General features: G+C 42.8%; 1 protein-coding gene across 1 annotated transcript in view; it reads left to right on the top strand.

Annotated features, from left to right (window-relative positions):
- Window positions 1-7677, top strand: part of SHB (SH2 domain containing adaptor protein B) — a 170121-nt gene extending 162444 nt beyond the window's left edge. The window contains exon 6 of the mRNA XM_070742243.1: window positions 5455-7677. Within this exon, the coding sequence (XP_070598344.1) occupies window positions 5455-5638 (184 nt within the window). The 3' untranslated portion in view covers window positions 5639-7677. The remainder of the gene's footprint in view (window positions 1-5454) is intronic.
- The last annotated feature ends 18930 nt before the right edge of the window (window positions 7678-26607 follow it).

Genomic DNA, 26607 nt, shown 5'->3' with positions numbered 1-26607 from the left:
GTGCACTTCATGTATGAGATCTTCCCACATTTTTTACAGTATAGTAATACCTCGTCTTACGAACCTAATTGGTTCCGGGGGGAGGTTCGTAAGACGAAAAGTTCGTAAGACGAAACATTGTTTCCCATAGGAAACAATGTAAGATCAATTAATCCGTGCAACAAAAAAAAAAACACAAAAAAACGCTGCCGCCCGGCTGTCACCTTTTGAAACAGCCAGGGGGGCATCTCAGCGTCCTCCTGAACCCAAACGCCAAACCCAAACTTCCGGATTCGGCGTTCGGGAGGCCGTCGAGAAGCCCCCGGCTGTTTCAAAAAGCGAGAGCCGGGTGGCGGGGCTTCTCAGCAGCCTCCCGAACCCGAACTTTTGCCGAACTTCCGGGTTCGGCATTCGGGAGGCTGCCGAGAAGCCCCGCCGCCCGGGTGTCACCTTTTAAAACAGCCAGGGGCTTCTCGGTGGCCTCCCGAACGCCGAACCCGGAAGTTCGGGTTTGGCGTTCGGGTTCAGGAGGATGCTGGGAAGCTCCCCAGCTGTTTTAAAAGAAGACAGCCGGGCGGCGGGGCTTCTCAGCGGCCTCCCGAACCCGAACTTTTGCCGAACGTCTGGGTTCGGCGTTTGGGAGGCCGCCGAGAAGCCCCGCCGCCCGGCTGTCACCTTTTAAAACAGCCGGGGGCTTCTCGGCGGCGGCGGGTTCATAAGAAGGAAAAAGTTCGTAAGAAGAGGCAAAAAATTTCTGAACCCCGGGTTCGTATCTCGGGTTGTTCGTAAGACGAGATTTGGGAAACATGGCAGCATTCCAAAGACTTTCTCTTTCTCTCTTGTAATTGCTTCATGATTGATTTGGAAAACTATTTTGGACTGTTGTCTCACTAATATTTCCGAACTCTCTTCAGTTTCAATTTCTTCACTGACTATGGAACATTAGCTTCTTGGAAATGTTGAAATTTAGTAGAATCCATCCTTCCTTTTACCCATACAATACTTTCTCTGCTACTAGATGCCATATAACCCCTTGCTCAATGTTGGCAAAATGTTCTTTTCTTTAAATTCCTCAGACATTGTTTTCTTGAAATGTTTCTCGTGCCGTACCTAAAGAAGTCAACATTGGTTTTTATCAGTCGAAAGCACCTTGTTCCACAGGGTTTCAAGCTTATCAAAGTTTATTGGTTTATGTGTTTGCATCACTGAAACAATGACTTGTGATGAGATTAGAGAAAATATTTCTTTCTGATAACTCTCTGATGAAGATTATTGTTGTATAATCAGTACTGCATAGAGGACTTTTGGGCAACTACTTCAGTAGTCAGTTAAACATTTTGGCAAGTCTTTTGGAGTGATTTTGGGTTTTACCTTGCAGATCAATATCCCATAATTAGTGAAAAAATCAAGTTTTTTTTAAAGGTTGGACATTTCCAAAATCTAAAAATATTTATCAGCTAGTAGAGTTCCACAAGGAAGAGTAAAGCAAAATCCCAAAACAAGAACTAAAAGCTGTTAGAGGTGGATATAAGAAATATTTGGAAGCTGTTGTTTCTACCAAAACAGGTATTGACTGAAAAGGTGCACAGCTTTTTGGTCTGTCATATTCACTATTGATTTTTCTTACTGTGTAAATAACTATCCATAAATTATAAGGACACCCATTCACATTTTTCTGAAAGATGTTTCATTTAACTTTTTACCATGTAGAAGTTGTGTCAATTTCTGTTCACTTCAATGAGTCGAAGAATATGCCTAAACTTTTATATATAGTTGTGAAAAGACTGGAAGGCAATCAATTTAAAGCTCTGTGCATTTAACAGGTTTCCTAAAATCGGGGTCTCCAACCCCTGATCCAAGGACCGGCATTGGTCCATGGCATGCCAGCAACCAGTCTGCACAAACAATCAAAGCCTCTTCTGGGAGTTCTGGCAGGCAGCATGCAGGTCCAGGGAAAAACTTCTCTCTATGGAACTGGTTCCTGGTGCCTCAAAGATTGGGGGATACTGTTCTAAGGCATGCATATTATATTACTATCCCTAATAAATAAAAATTGTCCTATGATGAGATAATTTGGGAGGCATTTTCATGTCTTGCAAAATTACAAATAGTACAAGGAAATATAATTTGGCAGTGTAATATGCTTCAGGGAAGTAGGCTTGGAAAACTGGACTTAGAAATATGATGTTCTCTCCTGATATTCTGTCAGTAGGAATCCTATGTAAAGTTGGTACAGAGCCAACCTTTCACTGGCTCTTTCAGGCCTTTCAATGTAATTCCCTCCATATAAATAAATAAAAACCTTCATATTGTCTGAATATTAGGCCGTAGATAGTTTATTCATGGTTGGTTTGACTGATCCATAGTTGGTTGCTTTCACATGTCATGCCAAGCTATAAAATATGATTTATAAACCATAATGGATAGTAATAAAAAAACCTCATCATGACTCAGTATATAAACTAAATCCCAAACCAATCTTGTATATGATCCAGATCAATAGATAATCATTCTAACTCTCAGCAAATAAACAAACAAATTTAACTAGTGTCTTCTATTCTTGCATTAAATCTAAAAAGATTTCTCATCAGATTGGCCTCTATTCTAGTTTTAAATTAATGCGCACCTGTTTTCACAATTCCATTAATTAATTAATTATCAGGATTTTAGAACATTTTCTAGAGAAGAGTAAAAAAAAGGATAATAAACTTGAAGGGATACCACAATATATCTGCTCATAATAAGTATTTAGAGGTGTCAACCTTGGCTTAAAGGAAATCGTTTAGAGAACAATTATGTTTCAAAAGAGAATCATTCTCGTAAAGAATTTAAATTTAAATCAAGATTTTTTTAAGCGTGCCAGAGCTATAATTACAACGCCTGCAGTGATTTATGCTCTATAGAGAAGGGTCATCTCATCACAAAATTGCCTTGGAAAATTTGAATAATGTGAGCCTGAAATTTGCTTCAGATTCTTCACAGGATGGAGATAGCCCCACGCCCTATTAAAAAGCTGAATTTTCTTAAGCAATTTAAAAGGGGGATAAAGGCACTATTCTCAATTTAAAATTACCTCTTTGTGCCCTTGAGACTCAAACTCTTAACACCTTCCCTGCAGTCTCTCAGCCTTGTTTCAATTGCCTGCGCAGTCAGAAAAATCCCCCTAGATTTTTATTTTTCTCTCTGTCTTTCTCTTTTTCAAAAACCTTTTTGGCTCATTATAAATTAAGTGGTAAGCTATACATGTTTCTCTGGAGGCATCATCCAACGAGGGTTTCTGTCCCCTCAAATTTAGTGAAGCATTTGTTGTCCGAGGTATTTGTTTTTAGACTTTGCTGAAAAAATTGACAGCTGGATGCAGAGCAGTTGCATATTTGTCATAAAATCCAAAGCCACCCATAGACTGGGTCTATATTTTTATCATGCTAACCTAACATGGGACTATTCGGAGGTTTGTCTAATTAAGGATAGACAGTATACATTTATAGCATCATTCTCAGTAATGTAGCACACAACTATACATATTAATGGTTGATCAGATCCAACATCTCTTTCTCTCTAAAATGCATCCTACATCATAATGGGGAGTCTGAAGTGTTTCAGTATTTAGAAGCAGAAAAGGGAAAATATAGTGAGGGGTCCTTGGTGGTCTGTGAGTTTGGTTGTTTCATCGCGGAGATTTCGTTACCCAAACTAGGCAATATCATCAATGTTATGGTTAGCTCTGGCCCTGCTCCTGCCCCAAGGACTGTGGATGTGGGGGAGACATCCACATGCTGCAGGCCTGTTTTGCCCCAGGTGGAATCCGATGATGAAGGCTCCTCTGACCAAGAAGACATGAGTGACAGGGAGGAGGAGAGTGTGGCAGACAGCTCAGAAGGAGATCAATTATCTAACTCCTCCTTGGATTCAGAACAAGAGTTAATGATACAGCCACGCGTGAGGAGAGCGATGCATAGGCAACAACAACTGAGAGATTATTATCAAAGAAAATGAGGCCACCTGTGGTTGGGTGGGGGCTGTGGTAATTAGTGAGGCTGCTATAAATAGCAGCCTGTGGGTTTGGCCATTGTGGAGGATTATCTGATCTTTGTATTTCATGACTGCTTTGCTGACTTTGATGTTTGTGTGCTGATTTTTCCCTGTTTTGAAACTAAACCAGAGCAAAGTGTGTTTCACTTTGTGAAAGAAGAAGGACTGTGAATTGCCTCACAGCTGCAAGCTAAGTATCACAGAACTGATAAGGGACTTGTACAAATTACCAATTTGTTTGGAGACGAGTGCTCTTTGCTATACCAAAAGAGTGCTCTGTTTATTTGCATTTTCGATATAAAGAACATTGTTTTGAATTTTCAAACGTGTGTGTGTGTGTCTGAAATTGTATCTGTGCATTTTTGGGAGGATTCTACCAGAGAGCTCGACAGAACAATCAATAGCTAGCATTGATGATGTCACCTAATTTGGGTAATGAAACATCTGCAAGAAAACAATCAAGCTCAAAGACCACCAAGGACCCCTCATTTCAACGTGGAGCTACAAATATTCTCCTTTGTCAGAAAATATTACGTCTGCCTACAGAATTTTAAAACAAAACGTATCTTTTTCTGGGATCTCTTGGCAGCACCAAAATCGTAGGGAAAGGGACAGTGGTTTCTAGGAGTTGCTGATAGATAACTGCATCCCATCATAAATTTGCCTTGGAAAATTTCAATAATAAATAACAAGCAAATTAATAACATGATAAAAGCACTTTCAAAACCAAAGCACTGAATATTCCATACTCCCTTAAGCAGCTGGCAGACAGGTTACGGTCATTTCAGTTACAGATCACTCTGGAGTTTTAAAGCAATCATTTAACTAAATGTTCTGTGTTGTTTTTCTATGGTTACATATGGTGCCAAAGGTGGGTAGGAATTTTTTTATATATATACTCAGTATCCTCAACATTCATATAACACAGTGATGGTGAACCTATGGCACACGTGCTACAGGTGGCACACCGAGCCATATCTGCTGGCACGTGAGCCATTGCCCTAGCTCAGCTCCAAGGCGAATGTGTGTGCTGGTGAGCTGATTTTTGGCTCTCACAGAGGCTCGGGGGGGGGGGGAACGCTTTTGGCTTCCACAGAGCCTCTGGAGGCATGGTGGAGGGCGTTTTTTCCCTGCCCCAGCTCCAGGGAAGCCTTTGCAGCCTGGGGAGGGTGAAACATGAGCCTACTGGGCCCACCAGAAGTTAGGAAACAGACAGTTTTCGGCCTCCAGAGGGGTGAGGGAAGCTGTTTTCGCCCTCCTCAGGCATTGAATTATGGGAGTGGTCACTCGTGCATGGGCGATAGTTTGCATACACGCTCTTTGCGCACCCAAGGGGAAAAAAGGTTCGCCATCACTGATATAACATATCATTAGATTCCCTTATCTATGGTGGCTTGTGGAAATTTGTATACCAACTGTCTCTCTCCTTTCTTTTTCCAACAGGAGTAACCAAGGGTTCATGCACATGAAGTTGGCCAAGACCAAAGAGAAGTATATTTTGGGTCAGAACAGCCCTCCCTTTGACAGCGTGCCTGAGGTTATTCACTACTACACTGCAAAGAAACTGCCTATCAAAGGAGCCGAACACTTGTCACTCCTGTACCCTGTAGCTGTGCGGACCTTATAATTGTTCTACTACCCACCACGCTCCTTCCTGTGGATTGGAGATGAAGGCCGCAGCGGCAGAAGGATTCCCTGCATTGGCATCGGGAGCATTTCTTGGAAACGGATGGAGGACCCCTTTCGGTTCTTCCCAGAAACAGACTGTTGTACAGTAGTATGAGTGGAATTGTTGCACTACTTTGCATGTCCTGTGTGGAAACGTTGGCTTCTATTTATATGAGAGAAAATGGATTCAGACATAGAAGAAATGCATCTTTTTCCAGGAATCCCTTCCTCCCGCGCTCCCAAGAATGGAAATCTTGCCAACCCCAAAAAAAGCTTTGAAAACTTTCTGCCTGTGAGCCCACAACATGCTCCCTGCCTAATTGTTTTTTTATGGGGGGGGATACATTCAGACCGAATCTGCAAATGGATGGATTCTCTTCTTGGGAGCACAGTGGAAGAGGAAAAGAAAACTGGCTTTGCTACACACTCCAAACATGGGAATTATGTATTTACACACTCAACCCCAGATTTGTGTTATTTGCAGAAATTAACGCAAATTAACCCAACACGAAGACCCTTTCTCTCCTCCCCCTTTTTTTTTGTCTTAATGAGGATGTCATTTTAAAGATCTCAATGAGCAATTTTGCAATGACAGAAAGTGTTTGGTTATTTATGAATAGGGTATGTACTTAAATAGTGGTTTAATATATTATACATATATAAATATATTTTTATTCCCCTCTCCTTATGCGGGGGGGAGGGGTACAACAATAAAGCTCTAAGGGGTTTTTTTGTGTGTGTGTGCAGATTCCTAATTTAAAGGCGATGACTCAGTTCTGTTTTTTTGTTGTGTACGTACAATGTAAGTGGTGATGGTTCATTGATTTCCCAAGGAAGGTCAGGGTGGTGAGGGTTGATGTTTACATGACCATATTTCAGACCTAATGACCCTTCCACAGGGCAGGCTTCCTCAAGTTGATAATGGCATCCGTGTGAAGAGTGGCCCCACCTCAGGGATATGGGGAAAACCCATGGATAACTTTCTGTTGTTGTTTCTCAAAACTACTAGTGCGTAACAAAATGTAAATCAGGCCTATTTTGTCCCTCCCACCCCCGCAAAAAAATATTTTGTCATGCACAGAAATAGGGTTAGTTTCTGTACTCCACACATCTTGTCACTTTCCTCATAGCCATTTGGAATAATTGCTTCCAAAGCTCTCTCATCCTTCACACTGTCACAACGCTTGGCTTCTACCTCATTTATAAAGTATAGGCCCATCTCTCTTTTTTCTGCCACGTCTGGCATATATTTTTCCCCTCATAAAACCAATTTAATTGGCAGCCTCTTGATGTGTTTCTCCTTCTTTTATACTAACGGCAGATACATCGTACAGAACCAGTTTTTCCCTTTAAAACACCCAATAAACTGGATTTAAGATAGGAAGAAGCACCTCATACTGGTGTCAGGTGTTCAACCAGCCACAATTTAATAAATTTGTTAAAATATCGAGCCCCAATCTTCCGCATCACTCTCATTTATAGCACTATCCATTTCTACATTGGTGATCTGAGTCAAGGTTCAAATTTGCAGTTTTCACTCTCTCTTTGTTTTAGCAAGACTGTAAAATAAACATTTTAACTAGACTGCCTTCGAAAAACACAACTATTCATTCCTATGCTGGTCTAGAAGTATAATGGAATAATTGTTACTCCAGTGACTGTGTAAAATCCTGGTTTGTTGTACTATACAATGTGAAAAAAAAGTCCTCAGATGATCTGGTTTATAAATAGTATCTTTGTTGCCTGATTCATTTTCGTCCCATATAGACCATTTTTCAGTATGGTATGAATGACAGAATTCTGATTTACCTGTTTGAGAACAAAGAAATAAATCTCTGTAAAAATGCGTGTTGAATTGGCTGCCACTAATGTAAAAGAATGTTCAAAATAATTTTGCATGCCAAGTGTCCCTGTTGCTATTTGTTTTTTAACAGATACTGTGGGATTTTCTCCCTTAAATGAAGTAAAAAAAACCATTTTGAACAAAACAAAACAAAATGAACACACTTGAGCTCCTTTTTTAATTTTCTTCTCAGGTTTTCTCCATAGAATGCATCTTTGCACCACACAACTTCCAGAATCCCCAAAGTTATTTAAATAATGGTCTACAATTTATGATATATCTTAAACTACTGGGTGATTCCAGATGACAAAGTCAGCATTATCTGACCTCTCAATATCAATCAGTTGCATTCAGCCATTGTTGGAAGCATTTTTGTAGCCGCCTTTTCAATTTGTTGCGGAATGCAGACTAAAGTTTGTAAGGTCCCTGAATTCTGAAGAGCAGTTTAATCTAGTGGTTAAGGCACCAAGCTAGAAACCAGAAGTGAGTTCTAGTCTCGTCTTAGACATGAAAGCCAAAAGTTACTATGGGCCAGTTACTCTATCTAAGCCCCACTCATCCCACAGGGTCGTGGGGAAACTAAGAGGAGGAAGAAGTGTTAATACATTCACTGCCTTGCTAATATAATAAAAACCTGGTGCCTATATACCACAGTTTGCCAACATACTTAATTGTTTTAAGGGCTGATTGTTCATGGACCTCTCAAATATCAGAAGGAATATAACAAGTTTTTACTTGCCAGTGAGGTTAGAGCACTCTGGTATCCCAATAAAGGAAAATATTTGTAGCTCAGGATTGAAATGAGAGATCTTTGGTGGTTTCCCTGCGTGGTGACGGGTTTTTTGCAGAGGTTAATATCCAAACTAGGTAACATCATCAATATTAGGATGTTGATGATGTTACCTAGTTTGAGTAATGAAACATCTGCAAAAAAAAACCCCAACCAAGCTCAGAGAGCACCAAAGTACTACTCACTCAACAAGGGAAATTTGGTCCCCTGAAATTAGTAGCTAGGCTAAAATAATTTCCTCAGCAAGGCAAATGAATTTTATACAAAGAAAAGACTTAAATAAAACCAGTAAATGAGAAAGTTGAAATAAACCCCCTATAACACAATGTCTGAAAATAAAGTTGTGCCTCCCCCCCTACTTTTGTGGCAAAACATTTATTTTGCCACAACAAAATAAATCATGGAATGCCTTTATTGAAGCATTTCTATGCCCGCAGCTTGTAATGCCAGCTTCCAACATGACTTCAGCTTCAACCACTATTCTGGAATGCCATTTAGCAATTCTAAACCCTTGATACCAGAAAGGGGGGAGAGGTTTTTTTCAGACATTGAGTTATAAGGGGTTTATTTCAACTTTTCTCATTTACTGGTTTTATTTAAGTCTTTGCTTTGTATAAAATTAATTTGCCTTGCTGAGGAAATTATTTTAGCCCAGCTACTAATTTCAGGGGACCTAATTTTCAGTCCCTCGTGACATTGAATTGTAATGGTATAGCTGTGCTACCTGAGTCACAAAAAGATTGAATTGGCCTAAAGATGAGAGGAATCCACTCCTTCTCCATAACTATGGAATACAGTATTACCTCTAGATACGAGTTGCTCCACATGCGAGTATTCCAAGATACGAGCCACGAGAGGAGAGAAATTTCTTTTCGAGACCTGAGCTCAAATTCGGGATACGAGCCGAGCGTCCACTAGGTGGTGCAAGAATCCTTGCTTCTGGTTATCTCGGAGGGGAAAAACAAAGTCTAAAGCCATTTGTTCCAGATACGAGTTGTTCGACATACAAGCTCCCTTCTGGAACGAATTAAACTCGAATCTAGAGGTACTACTGTACTTCTATTGTAGTACAAATTATCTCATCTTTCAAATCTTCTATTTCTATTTCATTTGTTATGGTTAAACTCTCATCTTTAACTGCCTTAATATGGATACTTGAAACTACTAGAAAAGGCAAGGCCAAGTCAATGCTGGACACTGACACCGGCTCAACCAAACTGAGTTGCCTTCTTTCGAGAGAGAGAGAGATTGAGATTCCTTCTTTTAAATGTGGAATGTCTGTCCAGTCTTGTCTCATCCCTATTTTGAATCCCTTCTCAGTACTTTGGAGCAGTGTTTTCCAACCTCGGCAACTTGAAGACATCTGGACTTCAACTCCCAGAATTCCCCAGCCAGCATTTGCTGGCTGGGGAATTCTGGGAGTTGAAGTCCAAATATCTTCAAGTTGCCAAGGTTGGGAAACACTGCTCTAGACAATAGATATGATCCTGTATAATATTCTCCGCACCAACAGAATTAAACTCTGCACCCAGTGAAGTTGATTTGAAAAGAGTTCATTGAACGTATCAACTTATGAATGCCGCTTTGAGTCCTCTCCTTAGTTTGAAGAAGAAACTGGCTTTGGAAGAGCCCACTGCACAGGAGACCCTCTCATAAACCACAAGTACATTTCTAGATTCAGATAAGTATAGTGCTATTATCAGTACTCATCTTAAGCATATATTTGCAACATATAAAGCAGATGGATGTTGTACTTAATAGTTTGTCTTTCATCAGCCTGGGGCTCCAAACACGCAGTACTCACTGCAGAACAATAATACACCAACTTGTCCTCATTGTCACTTGTAACTTGCATATGAAGACAACACCTGATATATCTAAAGCAACCAAAACCTTAGCAGAGCTAGTTAATGCTTGGTTGGAAAGTCACCACAAAAGCCCATGATGTAGGTTCAAGAGCAACTATGACAAATGATTACGTCTCTATAAATTCACCTGGGGTGAAACTTGACTCAAGTTTGTATCTTTTCTCCCAACTTTCACCCCGGATAGACAAGGAGCACCGAATATGTTGAGTCTAAGGAGGTTCAGTTTACAACCACTTTAGTTATTTTTATTTCTCTTCTCCTTTCAGGCCAGAGAGGCAACCTTTCCTTTCCTTAGCCTTGACTGCCCTTGAAAAGCTTCCTTCAATATTTTTACTTCTCGCTTGACCTACTGGTCAGAGATAACACACTGTCACATCATTCCCTCGGTGTTTGATGCCAGTCTAATCTCGTTTCTAATGGCCATGTCAATCACAGTGCACGAAACACTGCAAGGTAGTCTCAGCTTCTCAGCTATCATGAACTCATATGGTCATTTTTTTAAGAAGTCTGCATCAAAACAGATTTCTTCAGCTCTCCCGTGATCTGTCCAAACTGCCTTCATTTCTATATCTGGAACTGAAAAGGCAGAGCACCTTTTTAAAGCATCTTCCCATGCCCAGCCATTTCCTTCAACCCATAAGACACTATTCTATTCTTCCCCATTTTTACGTTAATTAGCATAGCAGCTAGTCGCATCATTGATGTTTAAATTATGCCTCTTTATTTAAATTACTTTTACATGCATATTCACATGTGTGTTTTTGCATTCTATTTTCATGCTTTAAAATAAAAATAAAAAGCCAAGAACCATTGCCGGACAACATGCAAAATAAGTAAGCAGCAAACAATTCTGATCTGAGATCATTCTTGGATCAGAATTTGCAAAACCCTGATCTTTGAGCATCCGGAAGTGCAGCAATGTGGCCAGATAACTCTCAAAGCTCTGTCTTTGATTAGTTGCTGTAATTCGCTGCTGCAGCCTCTGCCATCATTCTACTGTGCATTTTTCTTCCAATACTAATTATGAATGTCGAGCTGTTATTACCATGAATTGAATTTCAGTTTTTCTAATTGTAATGTGATTAAACTGCAATGGATGTTGTTACCTAAAATGACCTCAGCATTGTGTGGTGTCTATTTTCTTTTAACGGTAAAGGTTCCCCTCAAACATACTATGTACTAGTCGTTCCTGACTCTATTTTCTTTGCCCTATCCCTTAAGGCAGTGTTTCCCAACCATGGCAACTTGAAGATATTTGGACTTCAACTCCCAGAATTCCCCAGCCAGCGGATGATGGCTGGGGAATTCTGGGAGTTGAAGTCCAAATATCTTCAAGTTGCCAAAGTTGGGAAACACTGCCTTAAGCTATCCTTTCCCAACTTGGGTTCTTCAAGCTAAGTTGGTTTTTATTGCCATGATCCTCAATCAATTGAGTCAACATTCCTCTCAGCTAAGAAACATGGAAGTTCACTTAGTCCTAAGTATCCGTTGGTAAAGAATTGGCTGCATTAATCTGAACAGCAGAGAACAAGGTGTGAAGAGCAAATACTGTAACAGCTTTAACAGCAAGGGCCATATATGAGAGCCTTCCGTTGACCTTAATGTGGCCTTAGCATTTATTTACTTTTAATAAGATAAATTTGTCAAAGGTGCGACTTGACTGCAACACAGGAAACTGAAACTATCCTTTTATCCTACTTGTTTGTCTCTGCTTTATATCGGGGACTCTACAAAGAGTTTAACTCTGCCTCCAGTTTTCAGATCTTTCAAGAAACACCATAACAATGGCTGTGTTGCAGTGATTTGTGCTATTCCTTGTGGCTGAGAGAAAGCCCAGGGCCTGTGTGTAATCCCTTAACAGTTTACTTTAAATAAAGTAATAAACCTCTCCCTTTTCTTCCTCTCATTGTGGCCATTTCCTCTCTGTCAGGGTGTATTCAGCATTTCTGGCACACAAAACAATTGCAATGATTATTCTAGCCCAGAAGCATCCATGTCTGGGTGCCTTGATTTTTCAAGACGCTGGGCCAGCCGTTGGCAATGGGAAAGTGAATGAAGCCGAGCAAGATCTCAGCCGGAAAATCTGACCTTTCGTTTTCAAAAGCCTCATTCCTCCCAGTAGCTCATCCTGCAACAAAAGCTTTGGCAAACAACATGCACTGACGCATCATAGCCCAAGGCAAGTCAATTAGCACCTTTGGGGAAGAATAGGCAAAGGAAGTGGGCGACAATAGTCTCACATCCCTCTGCTCCCACCTAGAGGCAGCTCTTGGAAGTGCAAGTGCAGGGCTGTTGGGACTCTAAAGAGCGTAAGAAGGTTGAGGTTGAAATTCCTAAATGTGCAGGTCATTCCCACTATTTGCGTCGGAAGAAAGACCTGCATTGAATAATTGGATGCTATTATTGTTGTTGTTGTTGTTGTTGTTGTTGTTATTATTGTTATTATCAATACAACACAGCAAACGAGATCACTATGCTGGATTTCGTATTTCACCAGTTGGGCGCTTCCCAAGCACCCAGGACTGTGTGATGTAGCAGCAAATTATCTGTGCCGATCCCAGTAAAGTGGCCTTTTGCAATTGATAGATGGAGATTTTGTCAATTCCGATGGTTTTCAAATGTCCACTGAGATCCTTTGGCACTTCGCCCAGCGTGCTAAGAACCAGTGGGACCACTTTCACTGACTTATGCCAGAGTCGTTGCAGCTCGATTTTCAGATCTTCGTATTTCGCAGATTTCTCTAGCTGCTTCTCCTCAATTCTGCTGTCCCCTGGGATTGCAATGTCGATGACCAATGCTTTCTTTTTCTCCACAATCATGATTTCTGGTGTGTTATGTTTCAAAATTCGGTCAGTCTGAAGTTGTAAGTCCCACAGTAGTTTTGTTTGTTCGTTTTCAACCACTTTTTTGGGCTTATGATCCCACCAGTTCTTTGCCACTGGTAAACGGCAGTTCTGGCTCAAGTTCCAGTGGATCATCTCTTGTGCCAGAAGTACCATCTACCAGTGGCATTATAATAATAATAATAATAATAATAATAATAATAAGTAGTAGTAGTAGTAGTAGTAGTAGTAGTAGTAGTAGTAGTAGTAGTATTGTCTTTCATTCAGTGTTGACATCTGGTGACTGCCTGGATTAGATCCTGCAATTTTCTTGGAAATATTTTCAGAAGTGGTTTGCTTTTGCCTTCTTGAGGGTTGAGAAGAAGTGACAGGCCCAAGGTCACCCAACTAGCCTCGTACCTTAGACAAGACCACAAGTATTGGCTTTTCCCTTTTTCCCATTGAGAGAGAGAGAGAGAACTAAGAGATAACTTCTTGAGGGCCTTCATTACTTAAATCATTTAACTTGCCTTCCTTTCGCTTTCCTCAATGAAACAGCTCAGGAAAACTACACCACACCCAGATGTGATTGGTTAGGGATCACCCTATTCTTTGTGGGTGCCCTGATTGAGTGGGAACATCCATATAATTAGTCCTATCCAAAGAAAGGAGGAGAAAGTAAGTCACAAAAGGATGAAGATGCCTGCCAAGGAAAGACTGGTGCAATAAAAAAAACAAGGAAGGAAATAGTTTTTTCCTGATTTTAAAGCAGATCAAGTAGCAGATTTTTTTTTTTAAGTGTTCTGTGCTTGACCAATGAATTATTTTCAGACTGTTTCAGGTCTTGGCCTAGCAGATTATTCATCATCCATTTTCAATCAGAAATGCTAATTGGGTTCCCGCCCGTTCCATATTATAATGCAATAAAAAAACTGCAGGCTTCATTTTAAGTATGATTGAATAGCTCTATTTTCAGAAACGGGGAGAGAAAAACCAGAGAAGCAATCAATATTTGGCCTTTCGGTTCCCATCAGCCTTAGCCGGCATGACGATTAACAAAGGATTCTAGGTCCTGTCATCCAAAATATCTTGAGATAACAGTTTCCTTTCCCTTGGATTAAGGGAACCATCGTTTCTATATGAGAATATTGAGGTATCATAAATGACTGATAATGCTACTAAGGGGAACCCTGCAGATGGTGTGAACAGAGATAAATCATCCCCATCCAAAAGTAAAGTACAGTAATTTCTGGTTTTTATTTCTCCATTTTGCCTGGTTTACCTACTGAGGTACTGTTTATTTGTTTAATTTTTTATTTTATTTGTATTTATTTTGGAGGGCCTTTTATTTAGTGTTAACAAATTTGGCAGCTTCCTTGGCAAGATTTTGGAAATGGTCGGCCCTTGTTTCCTTCCTAGGGCTGAGAAAGACTGGCTGGCCCAAGGTCGCACAGCTGGCTTTGTGCCTAAAGCCAATCCAGAACTCGTGGCCTTCCAGTTTCTGGTTTGATTCCTGAATCACCCTGCCAAACTGGCTCTGTTAAGATAGCAGCCCTTCTTTTAAATGTAGATCTCCGAAATAAAAATTATTTTATAAAAATTATTTTAAAAGCTGTTCTGCCAGGCTTCTCGGCACGAGCCCTCAAATAAGTTCAAAGGTAGGAATTCAGACACACACAGTTGTAAGTCAATAACAATGTTATTTTATCGAAAGTAAAAGAGGAGGCACACACACTTTTAGTCAGGCAAAATGCTCACCTTCAAAGCAACCGCCTTAAGTGCTGTGAAGAACAATAAACAAACACAAAGCAGATCACAAGCAGCTGTGAAGACGTCACAGCCACTGTCCTTCAAGAATTCGCAAAGTCACAAACTTGACTATGATTTAGTTCAAAAGTCTTGGAAACAGTTCAAAGGGAGTCCTTGTAGAATCCTGATACAAAACACACGTCCACCTTTACCAAATGGATAAACTTCGACACCCAGAGGCCAAAACGCTGACTATTTAACAGCAGCCCCAGTTAGTCTAATTACACCCAGCCCCAAGTGATCTACCTTATTTCCTGTATTTACGCAGTTGCTCTTTCCTAGACATTGCCCTGCACCTGCATACATCAATGTCTCTTCTTCCTAATCCAGTGATCACTGTTCCCTGTAAGCTGCGCACATGAGTGCGCGCGCGCTCCAAAATACCCCTGCGCGCACCCTTTTCCTTGATCGTGCGCTGACCATCCCCCTGCCAGCCCGCGGGGGGCAGTGTGGGCAGTAGAAGGGAGCCGCGGCCGCCCCTGCCTCTCCATGGTGCCTCCGGCCCCCTTGCGCTCCTGGCCTCTCGGCCCTGCCCCCCACCCGCCCAATCCGCCCCCTCTCCTCCTCCGCCACCCCCTGCCTTGGAGCGCGACTTCTCTTGCCGCGGCGGCGGCGGCTTCAGCTCCTCAGGAAGAAAGCACTCCGAGCCAGGGGGTTGCGAGAGGGGCGGGGCGAGCTTTCCCAAAACAGACAGAGAAAGCCCTCTCTCCCAGCCCCCTGGCTGGGAGCACTTTCACTGCAAGAGAGGGCTTTCTCCATCCGTTTTGGGAATGCCCGCCCCGCCCCTCTCGCAACCCCTTCGCTGGGAGCGCTTTCGTCCCAGACTTCCAGCAAGGGGGCTGCAGTAGAGGCAGGGCAGGCGTTCCCGAAGCCCGGCCGACTTTTCCCTGCTGCCGGAGCCGTTTTTTCTTCATGGCGCAAAGCCACACAGTCCTGGGTGCTGGGGACGCCTGGGAGGGTGAGGGGGTTGATGGTTGCTGCCTCTTAGCTGCAGAGCCGGGCGGAGGCGAAGACAACGGTGCCCTCCACTCTCTCTCCGTCTCTCTCTCTCTCTCTCTCTCTCTCTTTTTTTCTCTCTGTTGCCGGCGTGGTGAACGAGAGAGAAAGAGAGAGAGAGAAAAGGGAGGGAAGAGAATGAGAGAGAGAGAAAGCAAAAGAGAAAGAGAGGGAAAGAAAGCAAGAGAGAGAAAGAGGGGGGAAGGAGGGAGAGGGAAAGAGCAAAAAGAGAGGAAGAAAGGAAGGAAGGAAGAGGGATGGAGAGAGAGAGGGAAAGAAAGATGTAGGAAGGGAGAGAGAGAGAAAGGGGGAAGGAGAGATAGAAAGGAGGGAGAGGGGGTAGTTAGATAGGGAGAGGGAAAAGGAAGGGCTTGGAGAAAGGCAGGGGGAGAGAAAGATAGAAAGGAAAGAGGGAGGGAGTGATAGAAAGGAAAGAGGGAGGGAGGAAAGAGGGAGGGAGAGATAGAAAGGAAAGGGAGGGAGAGATAGAAAGTAAAGAGGGAGGGAGAGATAGAAAGGAAAGAGGGAGGGAGGAAAGAGGGAGGGAGAGATAGAAAGGAAAGAGGGAGGGAGAAATAGAAAGGAAAGAGGGAGGGAGGAAAGGGAGGGAGAGATAGAAAGGAAAGAGGGAGGGAGGAAAGAGGGATGGAGACATAGAAAGGATAGAATTATGGATGCAAGAACTCGCTCATGTGTGATAACGCACGCCCACATTTACTTTCTTTCTCTGTCTCCCAAGTCCCAGCTGATCAGGAGGAAATGGGGATTTTGCAGTAAACGTCCCCTGGAGTGGGAAGGGAATGGAGATTTAATAGTACCCTTCCCCTGCCATGCCCACCAAGCCACATCTACAGAACCAGTAACAAAAAAAAATTAAACCCACCACTGGGCCCTTCCATTCATAAAACTGTTGAAACTACTGGTTCCTCCAAAGAAAGCTGCTGATTTTCAATTGGTAATTTTAGTTTTTAGCTGTTATGGGTGCCTGGTTCCTTAGGATAAAATGTATATTTAGGAATCTCGCAAACTTATTCCACTGAGTGGTTTCCTAGGCTGTCTCCATGAAGTCTTATTCTGATGCTCTGATTTGCAACTGGAGTTCAATAGGATGTAAATTCCATTTCCCAAAGAGTAACTCTGGGCTTATGGGCCATTTTAATGTCACACTCCAAAAGTGTGCAAGACGAAGACTTTTCTCTTTTTAAGAGAGGAGGATGAAATGTGTCCTCCACTCCACTACATATTGTTGAAGGCTGCTTATCATATGCAGGATTCCAAGTGAATCCCATAGATATTTGGCTTTAAAAAAAAAAAAAAAGTCCTGTCCTAATGACATTCAGCATGAAGTGACTCTTTTTGTACTTGGCTGACATTCCTGTGGAATAATCCACGACAACCACAGTATTCCTTTCCTGGGGCAGTTTCAGCGATTCTGGTTCCATTAGCATATCTATAAAGGTCAGCTGTGTTTTGTTTTGTTTAAAGAAATTACTTCCAGATGCATCAATTTATCCAAGCTTCCATTTGAACCACATTTGCCATTCCAATACCCAAACCCATCATTTAGAGAGATTCTCGCCAAGGATCTTCACTACCCCTTTTGTGTTGATCATATTAAATAATTTGGTGTTGTCCTCAGAATTCACCACTTTTCCATTCCTTTTTGCTAACCCCAGACCCCTTATGATTACCATTAAAGCCACTGATTCCAGAATAAATTCTCAAATGGTGCCATTGCTTATAATCCTCCATTCCTGGATGGATGGATGGATGGATGGATGGATGGATGGATGGATGGATGGATGGATGGATGGATGGATGGATGGATGGTGTTCTGTCGAGCTCTCTGATAGAATCCTCCCAAAAATGCACAGATACAATTTCAGACACACACACGTTTGAAAATTCAAAACAATGTTCTTTATACCGAAAATGCAAATAAACGGAGCACTCTTTTTGTATAGCAAAGAGCACTTGTCTCCAAACAAATTGGTAATTTGTACAAGTCCCTTATCAGTTCTGTGATACTTAGCTTGCAGCTGTGAGGCAATTCACAGTCCTTCTTCTTTCACAAAGTGAAACACACTTTGCTCTGGGTTAGTTTCAAAGCGGGGGGAAATCAGCACACAAAGATCAAAGTCAGCAAAGCAGTCATGAAACACAACGATCAGATAATCCTCCACAATTGCCAAACCCACAGGCTGCTATTTATAGCAGCCTCACTAATTACCACAGCCCCACCCAACCACAGGTGGCCTCATTTTCTTTGATAATAATCTCTCAGTTGTTGCTGCCAATGCATCGCTCTCCGCATGCGTGGCTGTATCATTAACTCTTGTTCTGAATCCAAGGAGGAGCTAGACAATTGATCTCCTTCTGAGCTGTCTGCCACACTCTCCTCCTCCCTGTCACTCATGTCTTCTTGGTCAGAGGAGCCTTCATCAGCAGATTCCACCGGGGGCAAAACAGGCCTGCAGCATGTGGATGTCTCCCCCACATCCACAGTCCTTGGGGCAGGAGCTGGGCCAGAGCTAACCACAACAGATGGATGGATGGATGGATGGATGGATGGACGGACGGACGGATGAATGTTGACTCCTGGAGACTTCCTGAACTAGTCCCTGCAATTTTCTTCACAAAGTTTTCTGGAAGTGGTTTACCCTTGCCTACTTTCTAGAACCAAAAAAAGAGTAACTATCCCAAAACCAACCAGCTGGCTTCATGCCTCAGGCAGGACTAAAACTCTCAAGTCTTCTGATTTCTAGCCTGGTACCAAAACGATTGCACCCAACTGGCTGTCTCTTGTCTCTATTCCAGGCATAGATCATTTATTACTGAATGTTCATCAACCATAAACTTCAGTAATATACACTGCTCAAAAAAATAAAGGAACACTCAAATAACACACCCTAGATCTGAATAAATGAAATATTCTCATTGAATACTTTGTTCTGTACAAAGTTGAATGTGCTGACAACATGTGAAATTGATTGTCAATCAGTGTTGCTTCCTAAGTGGACAGTTTGATTTCACAGAATTTTGATTTACTTGGAGTTATATTGTGTTGTTTAATTGTTCCCTGTATCTTTTTTGAGCAGTGTATTAAAAACCCTTCCCCTCCTCTGAAGCTGCATTTGTTTGGGAGCCTTTCAAAACCCTCCTTGAGTGGCCAAGTTGATTGTGCCAATTGGACTGACTGCTCTATCTCAAAGGATTCTAAAAGAATATGGAAGAGAACTATAATTTATAAAAACCAAACATTCCAGAAATAGATTTGGCAAAGTGTGCGCAATTCATAGTTATGTCTGATAATTAAGAGCAGTGTCTCCATCCCGTTGGAATGAATCACTTCTTATCTTCCCAGACATTCTCTGTTCGGCTCAAACAAATCCCAATACCTCCTAATTAAGAAAACATAAAAGATGTCTGTCCATTAATGACTGCCATGGCAGCATCAGACAGCTGCACCAAATATCTAAAAAGGGGGGGATGTGAACCTTCCTTTTAGAGTAGGTAATGACATTTCTGCTCGGAGAAACTTTTGCTATGGAAGGCCGTCACCAAGTTCTCCCTTTCTTGATTCGGAAAGTATCTCTGGGCTTCTTGGATTGACTTCCTTGTTAATGAACAACCTAAAGGACTGCACTCTTATTTTGGGGGAGTGTTCTGCTAAGGCAAAGAGAAGGAGTTCATGAGAGATTGTCTTTTTATGAACATTCATATCTGGGATGGAAAATTCTATGTGCACATTTATTATTGAAGCATATCCTCAACCTATGCAGCCCCAAGATTCACCCTAATAATGCGACACCCAAGTACAATTTTTAAAAAGCCAACTATGAACTCATAGACGCCAATCTGAGGGATTAGGTTGAATGTGTATGATTGTATAGTTAGGGATTTTATTATGTATTAATGTTTTTAAATTGATTTAACTTTTACTATTAGATTTGTAATGTATTGTATCACTATTATGTTGTGAGACGGCCCAAGTCTTCGGAGAGGGGCGGCATACAAATCTAATAAACTATAAATTATAAACTAGTCTCTCAACTATTGACTGGCAAACTCTATTCTCTGGCCAATGAGCTCTACAACATACTCTTGCTTGAAGTCAAAATAATTATCAGACTACATGTACCACTAATAACTACCATAAGCAAGAAAAACAACCTATCCATCTCAATAAGAAAACAACTAACCAAAAAAAATATTTCTCTGGCGGACAAACAAAAAAGGTCAGGTAGCAAACTTCAAAAATCAGTATAAAAATATATGCCACTGTTACGAGCCGCAGTGGTGCAGTGATTAGAATGCAGTGCTGCAGATTACTTCTGCTGATTGACTGCAATTTGACAGTTCGAGCCTCATCAGGCTCAAGGTTGACTCAGCCTTCAGTCATATAGGATTAACAGAGTTGGAAGGGACCTTACAGGTCATCTAGTCCAAACCCCTGCCCAAGCAGGAGGTCCCACATCTGCCTCTATCTAGGATTGAACTCACAACCTCCTGCCACCTCTAGGCCACAGCAGCCAGATCCATCCTTCTGAGGTCGGTAAAATGAGGATCCGGATTGTTGGGGGCAATACGCTAACTCTGTAAACCACTTAGAGCTGTAAAGCAATATATAAGTCTAAGTGCTACCCTGTTTCCCCAAAAATAAGTCACCCCCGAAAGTAAGACATAGGAGACGTTTCGTTTCGCACCATTCCCGAACAGAACATATACAGTGATCCCTCAATTTTCACGATCTCGTTCTTCGCGAAACGCTATATCGCGATTTTTCCCACCCAATGACGTCACTCTCTTCCTTCCTTTCTCATCTTTCTTTCTCTCTCTCTTTCTCTATCTTGCTTCTTCCTCTCTCACACTCTGTTCCTCCCTCTCTCATCTCTTTCTTTCCTTCTCTCTCTTTCTCCATCTCTCCCCCTCTTGCTGGCGGGCGGCGGGCGGGCGGCGGGCGGCGGGCGGGCAAGCGGGGGCATCAGCGAGGAAGACCCAGGGAAGGTTCCTTCGGCCGCCCAGCAGCTGATCTGCTCGGCAGCGCAGCGAGGAGCCGAATCGGGGTTTCCCCTTTGCGTGGGCGGCGGGGAAACCCCGATCTTCGTCTGCTCGCTGCTGCTGCGCTGCCGAGCAGATCAGCTGCTGGGCGGCAGCAGCAGAAGCGAGCAGACGAAGATCGGGGTTTCCCCGCCGCCCACGCAAAGGGGAAACCCCGATTCGGCTCCTCGCTGCGCTGCCGAGCAGATCAGCTGCTGGGCGGCCAAAGGAACCTTCCCTGGGTCTTCCCCGCCGCCCACGCAAACTCCACCATCTGCGCATGAGCGGCCATGAAAAAAGGGCGCGCATGCGCAGATGGTGTTTTTACTTCCGCAACCCTACATTGCGAAAAATCGATTATCGCGAGGGGTCTTGGAATGGAACCCTCGCGATAATCGAGGGATCACTGTATAACATATATTTGAAGAAAGTATAATTGCTGTACATGGAAATAATGGTATGGTAGAAATTCTTAATAGGATTCACAGTTTGTCTGGTTATGCTGGTTTGTGATGACAACTACTGTATAGTATATAATAAATGTTCTTTTTTTTTTGTTCAGCAGTAAATGTAAATTTTTCTTCATTGAAAAAAAAAAACAAGACATCCCCTGAAAATAACACATAGCACATCTTTGGGAGCAAAAATTAATATAAGACGCTGTCTTAGTTTCTCCCCCCTGCTATTTAATATCTACATGAAACCGCTGGGTGAGATCATCCAAGGGCATGGGGTGAGGTATCATCAATATGGTGATGATACCCAGTTGTACATCTCCACCCCATGTCCAGTCAACGAAGTAGTGGAAGTGATGTGCCGGTGCCTGGAGGCTGTTGGGGCCTGGATGGGTGTCAACAAACTCAAACTCAACCCAGACAAGACGGAGTGGCTGTGGGTTTTGCCTCCCAAGGACAATTCTATCTGTCCGTCCATTACCCTGGGGGGGGGGGGAATTATTGACCCCCTCAGAGAGGGTCCGCAACTTGGGCGTCCTCCTCGATCCACAGCTCACATTAGAAAAACACCTTTCAGCTGTGGCGAGGGGGGCGTTTGCCCAGGTTCGCCTGGTGCACCAGTTGCGGCCCTATTTGGACCGGGAGTCATTGCTCACAGTCACTCATGCCCTCATCACCTCGAGGCTCGACTACTGTAACGCTCTCTACATGGGGCTACCTTTGAAAAGTGTTCGGAAACTTCAGATCGTGCAGAATGCAGCTGCGAGAGCAATTATGGGCTTCTCCAAGTATGCCCATATCACTCCAACACTCCGCAGTCTGCATTGGCTGCCAATCAGTTTCCGGTCACAATTCAAAGTGTTGGTTATGACCTATAAAGCCCTTCATGGCACCGGACCAGAATATCTTTGGGACCGCCTCCTGCCGCACGAATCCCAGCAACCGGTTAGGTCCCACAGAGTTGGCCTTCTCCGGGTCCCGTCGACTAAACAATGTCGTCTGGCGGGACCCAGGGGAAGAGCCTTCTCTGTGGGGGCCCCAACCCTCTGGAACCAGCTCCCCCCTGAGATTAGGATTGCCCCCACCCTCCCTGCCTTTCGTAAACTCCTTAAGACCCACCTTTGCCGTTAGGCATGGGGGAACTAAAACACCTCCCCCTTGCCCATGTTGTTTTGTTGATTGATTGACTGTGTGCCTGTTTTTTATATACAGTATACTGTTTTTATGAGATTATTAATTTTAAATTGTAACTAGATGGGTGGGCATTGGATTTGGTATTATGTACTGTGCTGTTTTTTATTATTGTTGTGAGCCGCCCCGAGTTTGCGGAGAGGGGCGGCATATAAATCCAATAAACCTAAACCTAAACCTAACCTAAATGCCATTCTCAGCCTCTTCTCTCCACACAAATCTAAGAATTATATTCTCCCTTTCTATAGTCACACCAGCCCATGGCCAGTCAATTCACTTTGCTTTCAATGCCTCCCTCAAAGAAATCCTGTTTATTATCTGGGGCATTTGCATGAAGCTGTTTTATATTCATGGAGCCGTTTCCCAAATTAACAGCTGGGAGCCCCAATCTTGGAATACTAGAGATAGTACCTTCAGCTATTTATTAATATTCATGGTGGGAGATTGTATTTCTTCATATTTAATTGCCACTTGTTTCTCCGCAGTTGAAGGGGAAGGGGTTGCTAAATTAGTCCTATTCCAATTATAATTTCATGTTGTTATGTGAACAAGAAAAGGAAGTAGAGATGAACACCCATCTCTCTTTTGAGAAAAGCTAGCATTTGGAAATAAGCTATCAAATAGGATTATTTCACACTTGTCTTTTTTGCAGGGGTGAGCAGGCAGTCTGATGTAGGAAAACCTGACCCCAGAGCATTGTTTTATAATTCCCATGCTGCTAGCCAACATGGCCACTGCCCATTAGTGGAGGTGATGAGAGCTATCATCTAGCTTGGTAGTTTTCAACCTGGGGGTCGGGACCCCTTTGGGGGGGTCAAACGGCCATTTCACAGAGTTCGCTTAAGACAATGGAAAAAGACAAATTTCCCATGGTGTTAGGAACTAAAGCTTCTATTCTGGCGCCTTGGAACATATTTTTATAATCTAACCAATCAGGCATTTACAGTGGGGGTGTCCCTCTGACCTTCCTGCCAATCAGCTTAAAGCTCTGTCGGGAGAATTGACACTAGACTTATGGTTTATTTTATTATTAATTGGATTTGTACGCCACCCCTCTCCGAGGACTTGGGGCGGCATACAAATCCAATTAATAATAACGAGGACTTCGTTGGGGGTCACCACAGCATAAGGAACTGTATTAAGGGGTCGCGGCATTAGAAAGGTTGAGAACCATTGTTCTAGCTCATCTTGATTTGAAGGACACTAAGGCTTATGGCATGTGGGAAGGACAGAACCTATCATTGATTTCGTGGTGTTTGTCAACTGCCCCATTTGAACGTTTTCTACTATATCTGGTGTTGTGATTCAGCCTGAGGCTGCTCAGGGACCAGCTGTGACTCTGCTGGCTCCATGCCCGAAGGAGGAGGACAGCGAAGAGGAGGGGGCTGAACAGTCGGACAGGGGAGAGGAAAGTCAAGAATGGGACGAAGGAGAACAGCATGAGAGCCCCAGGGGGGGGGCTCTCCCCAGCCAGTAGCTTGGAGTCATTAGGTGATGACGCACAAGCCGTCATTGACATGCGACAGAGATGTTCAGATCAAAGAAAGGAGCAATTAAAGAAGTATTATCAGCACTGAATTAGGAACAGCTGGGCTTGAGTGTGGTCCTCCTTAGCAGGGTTTAAAAGGCAGGCAAGCCCTTGAAGCCATGTGGAGTGTTATCAATTGGAGTTACGGTGTCCTGGTGTCCTGCTTTGTTCTCGGCGTCTCTGTTCCTGGCTTGTGGCCCAGCAGTTTGGAAGACCCGTGGGAGGGGTAGGTCTGCTATCTACAGCCTCGTCTTGGCAGCAAGAATCCTGTATTGCTGCATGGACTTTTGCCTTCATGGATACATCTGAAGATACAGCGTTTTCCTGTTTGTAAGGACATTTTCTGTTACCTGTGTTTTTCTTGAATTTTATAAACTGCCTTTGCCTTTTACCAGTGTGTCTGGCTTCTCTTTTGGGTTGGTCTTGGCTTCCGGAGTGACCCAGACAGAACATCTGGTGAGTTGAAGATAACAACACAAGGCTAACACAAGAACCATCCAAGACAAACATAGTTGGGATTCAGAAATTTTTTGCTCGCTGACAATAGAATTAACAGCAGCTCAAAAGAGATATACACCAAGTCAAGACCAAGAAGGCCAACATCCCACCGATAAAGGCCATTTCTACCTTTTTACACAGGCAGTAGCCCTGCATTGCCATCAAGCGTGAATAACAGTAAGAGCTAGGTATGGAGAGATACAAGATACCCAAGGAGCCTCGAAGGGCCAAGATGGGTTTTGCTAATACCTATCCATGGTTTGGCCAAGCACATAAAATTGCACACAATAACAAGCCAAGAAAGAAATTGACATACAACCTGCCAAAAAACCCACCACATCATCATATCCAATGAAAGAGGCTACCATTAAGAGCTGAAGAAGCTTCTTGGATGAGAAGCGAAACATCTTCAGAGAAAAAACAAAAAGTCCAGTTGCCTCTTGAAAAAAGCACCTTTGGGACCACCATGACCTGGATGACTGAAAATATCAATAGAGACTGCCTTTAAATATGTATGCTTGGTTCAAGCTAAGGAGGCCTTGCAGGCCTAGACAGGCTTTGGAAGCATGAGTAAGAGACTAAGAAGTGGGTTGAATTAGATATGCATCCAACTGCACATTCCGTCTCCTACCCAAGTTGCTTAAAATGGGAATGCGTGTTCCAATGCGCACTCAACATTTCTGCACCACTGATCACACACTGATATCTTGCTTATGTGCCAATCAACCTGGATCGTGATCGTACGGAAAATGAACCAATCAAGCCGTGTGATACTGCCATGAAGATGAACCAAGTACAGAGAAGCAAAATGGAGTCATGGCGATATTTCTTGGCGGGTCCCAGGGGAAGAGCCTTCTCTGTGGCGGCACCGACCCTCTGGAACCAGCTCCCCCCTGAGATTAGAACTGCCCCCACCCTCTTGCCTTTCGTAAGCTCCTTAAAACCCACCTCTGCCGTCAGGTATGGGGGAACTGATTAGATTAGATTAGATTAGATTAGATTAGATTAGATTAGTTGTTGTTGTTTTTTAAAAAAATTATTATTATTGTTGTGAGCCGCCCCGAGTTTGCGGAGAGGGGCGGCATATAAATCCAATAAATCTAATCTAATCTTTCGTAAGCTCCTTAAAACCCACCTCTGCCGTCAGGTATGGGGAAACTGAGATAACTTCCCCAGGCCTATACTGTTTATATATGGTATGTTGTGTGCATGTTTTTTTAAATTATGGTTTTTTAGTTTTAATTATTAGATTTGTGTTATATATTGTTTTCTATTACTGTTGTGAGCCACCCCGACTCTATGGAGAGGGGCGGCATACAAATTTAATAAATAAATAAAATAAATTTACCGATGGTGTTACGTGGCTCTGCAGCTGGTTCTATCAATTACAAAAAATTAGATGAGAAGCTTTGGAGTTACTCATTAGCTATCAATCAGTTGCCAAAAATGAGATGGGCTCCCAAGGTAAGATCGACCTGGAATCCTATTACCTTAGAATCTGATCCAGTTCCTCCATCAGTTTATTTATTTATTTATTGGACTTCTATACTGTCCCTCTCCAAGGACTTGGGGCAGCTTATAACATATAATAGAACAATGTATAACATCTTAAATCCAATTAATTAAATATAAAATCTAAAAAAAACCAAAGCCATAAAAAAACAGTCATTCCCATTCGATCAACATTCTCTCAACACATTCATCAGCCAGGGGGGCAAGAATCTAGTGGTACGAATCTCTGAGGGGGGGAGCTGATTCCAGAGGGCCGGGGCCCCCACAGAGAAGGCTCTTCCCCTCGGCCCCACAAAACGACGTTGTCTAGTTGACAGGACCTGGAGAAGGCCGACTCTGTTGGGACCGGACCGGTCTCTGGGATTCGTGCGGCTGAATGCGGTCCTGTAAGTAATCTGGCCCGATGCCATGTAGGACTTTATAGGTCATAACCAAAACTTTGAATTGCATCTGGAAACCAATTGGCAGCCAATGCAGACCGTGGAGTGTTGGAGAAATATGTGAATGTCTGGGCAGTTGCTTCAAATACAGTTTTAACTCAGGATTAAGCAGGTATAGGAAAGACCAGTGTTGTCT

Source organism: Erythrolamprus reginae, chromosome 2 (genome assembly GCF_031021105.1).
Source record: "Erythrolamprus reginae isolate rEryReg1 chromosome 2, rEryReg1.hap1, whole genome shotgun sequence".
NCBI lineage: Eukaryota > Metazoa > Chordata > Lepidosauria > Squamata > Dipsadidae > Erythrolamprus > Erythrolamprus reginae.
This window is presented reverse-complemented; position numbering and strand designations above follow the sequence as displayed.